The sequence below is a fragment of the Bos indicus genome, chromosome 10 (assembly GCF_029378745.1).
Source record: "Bos indicus isolate NIAB-ARS_2022 breed Sahiwal x Tharparkar chromosome 10, NIAB-ARS_B.indTharparkar_mat_pri_1.0, whole genome shotgun sequence".
In the NCBI taxonomy this organism is placed as follows: domain Eukaryota; kingdom Metazoa; phylum Chordata; class Mammalia; order Artiodactyla; family Bovidae; genus Bos; species Bos indicus.
Genome location: NC_091769.1, coordinates 23,334,542 through 23,336,373, shown reverse-complemented (window position 1 = coordinate 23,336,373; position 1,832 = coordinate 23,334,542). Strand labels below are relative to the sequence as shown.

At 43.2% G+C, this 1,832-nt stretch overlaps 1 gene segment (V, D, J or C); it reads left to right on the top strand.

The window, feature by feature from the left end:
* Window positions 1-203: 203 nt before the first annotated feature.
* Window positions 204-1,408, top strand: LOC139176087 (T cell receptor delta variable 1-like). The segment is given in 2 exon segments: window positions 204-316; window positions 533-1,408. Coding segments are annotated over 2 exon segments (498 nt in total).
* The last annotated feature ends 424 nt before the right edge of the window (window positions 1,409-1,832 follow it).

The window sequence follows — 1,832 nt, the reverse complement described above, 5'->3', positions numbered from 1 at the left end:
ACTAATGGCTTTCTCCATGACGCTTTCAGGATCTACCTAACATAATAATCAGGGAAAGAAAATTAGAACATTAAACATCTGTGAGCTAAAAGTTTTTCCCGTCTGTGAAAAAGACCATGTGATCTATGAACATGACAAACCCCACTTCCTGTTTGGGGGAGTCACACAGGAACAGGTACTACGTATATGTGCTGCCAGGCTACAGAGACACTGAACTCTCAGCTTGAGGCAGAACTGAGCACATTTGTGCAGGGGAATCCATGCCTCATGCCGCTCTCCAGCCTGCTCTGGGTGTTCCTGGCCATCACCTTCTCTGGTAGGGATGCTTCCAAGCCTGGGTGTGAGAGTTCAGGGTGAAAGGCCTGCATACGGACATGTGGTACTTCACAGGGACTTGGGGAGGAAAGGAGGGTTGAAGAAAAAGAAGCACTTTATAATTTCAATTTGGTTTGTCTCTGGGTCCTAAATTAATCTAAATCCCACACTATCTTATTTACTATTTCATCTCTGTTTTCTATTTTTTCCCCCATAGGATCCAGTGTGGCCCAGCAAGTAACTCAAGTCCAGACAGCTATATCCAGTCAGGTGGGGCAGACAGTCACCCTGAATTGTCGATATGAAGTAAGTTGGACCACGGACTACTACTACATTTTTTGGTATAAACAGCTTCCCAGGGGAGAGATGACTTTGCTTATTCGTCAGTATTCAGAAGTTGGTAATGCAAGGAACGGCCGCTACTCTGTAAACTTCCAGAAAGCAGATAAATCCATCAGCCTCATCATTTCAGCCTTACAGCTCGAAGACTCTGCAAAGTACTTCTGTGCTCTTTGGGAGCTCACAGTGCTTGAAGTAATGGGAAAAGCTGAACAAAAACCCCAGAGCTTAATAAGAGAGAGCCCCACTGCTTCAGGACGTCAGTTGAAGTGCACACCTGCACATCCCAGAAGAGAGATGGTAGTCCTGTGGTTGCTTCATCTGTGATCTGGATCAGAAGATTTAATTCTAAATAAAAGCTCCTTCTAGGTGGATCACCAGGCTACAGCTGGAACCAGGTGGGCCTGCCCCACAGGAACTGGAGACTGAAGAAGACAGGGAATCACTGTGGTTTCTCCCTGCCTTTGGTCCCCAATTTCCCACCACTGCTTTGGGTCCCCCATTTGAGCAGGAGGCCAGTAGACGCTAGAACTGGGAAAGCACATCTTATCTCCTGCAACTCCTTTCTGGTGGATCCACTTCACAGGTCTTGCCTCTCCTTTCACTAAGAGTTTCCTCTGATTGCCCAGGTTGATACAGGCTTTCAGCTCTTGCTAGTATCTTTGTTTTCCTTGACCCTGCCTGCAAATCTATAAATATTCCCTTCATTAAACTTTGTAGTTAATTCTTCAAGTAAATCAAAGATCTTTCTATATTTGGAAGCAGGTGTCCACAGTAACTTTCTACTAATGCATTCTTCTCTTGAACTTTTGACTTTAAATCAATCATACAGAACATGTGTAAACTTGTTTAAAGCTATAAACTTGCTCCATAATAATTTAAAGTGTCTGCTTCACTAAAATACACTCACATCACAAATCTGGGTATAATTATCTGGAATCGTTATGAAAATCATTTCCTTAGCCCTTTCTTCTTAGACCTTGTCTCACTTAAGGTACAATCAGGGAAGCAGAGCATCAGTGAGGTCGAATAAGAGATTAGTTATATATAAAGATTAGAACTCAGGCAGTTGCTAGAGTTGATGGAGTAGTCTATACAAGCAGAAAAGATATAAGCACTCTAATGTTCATTGCAGCACTAATTACAGTAGGTGGACATGGAAGCAACCTAAATGTCCA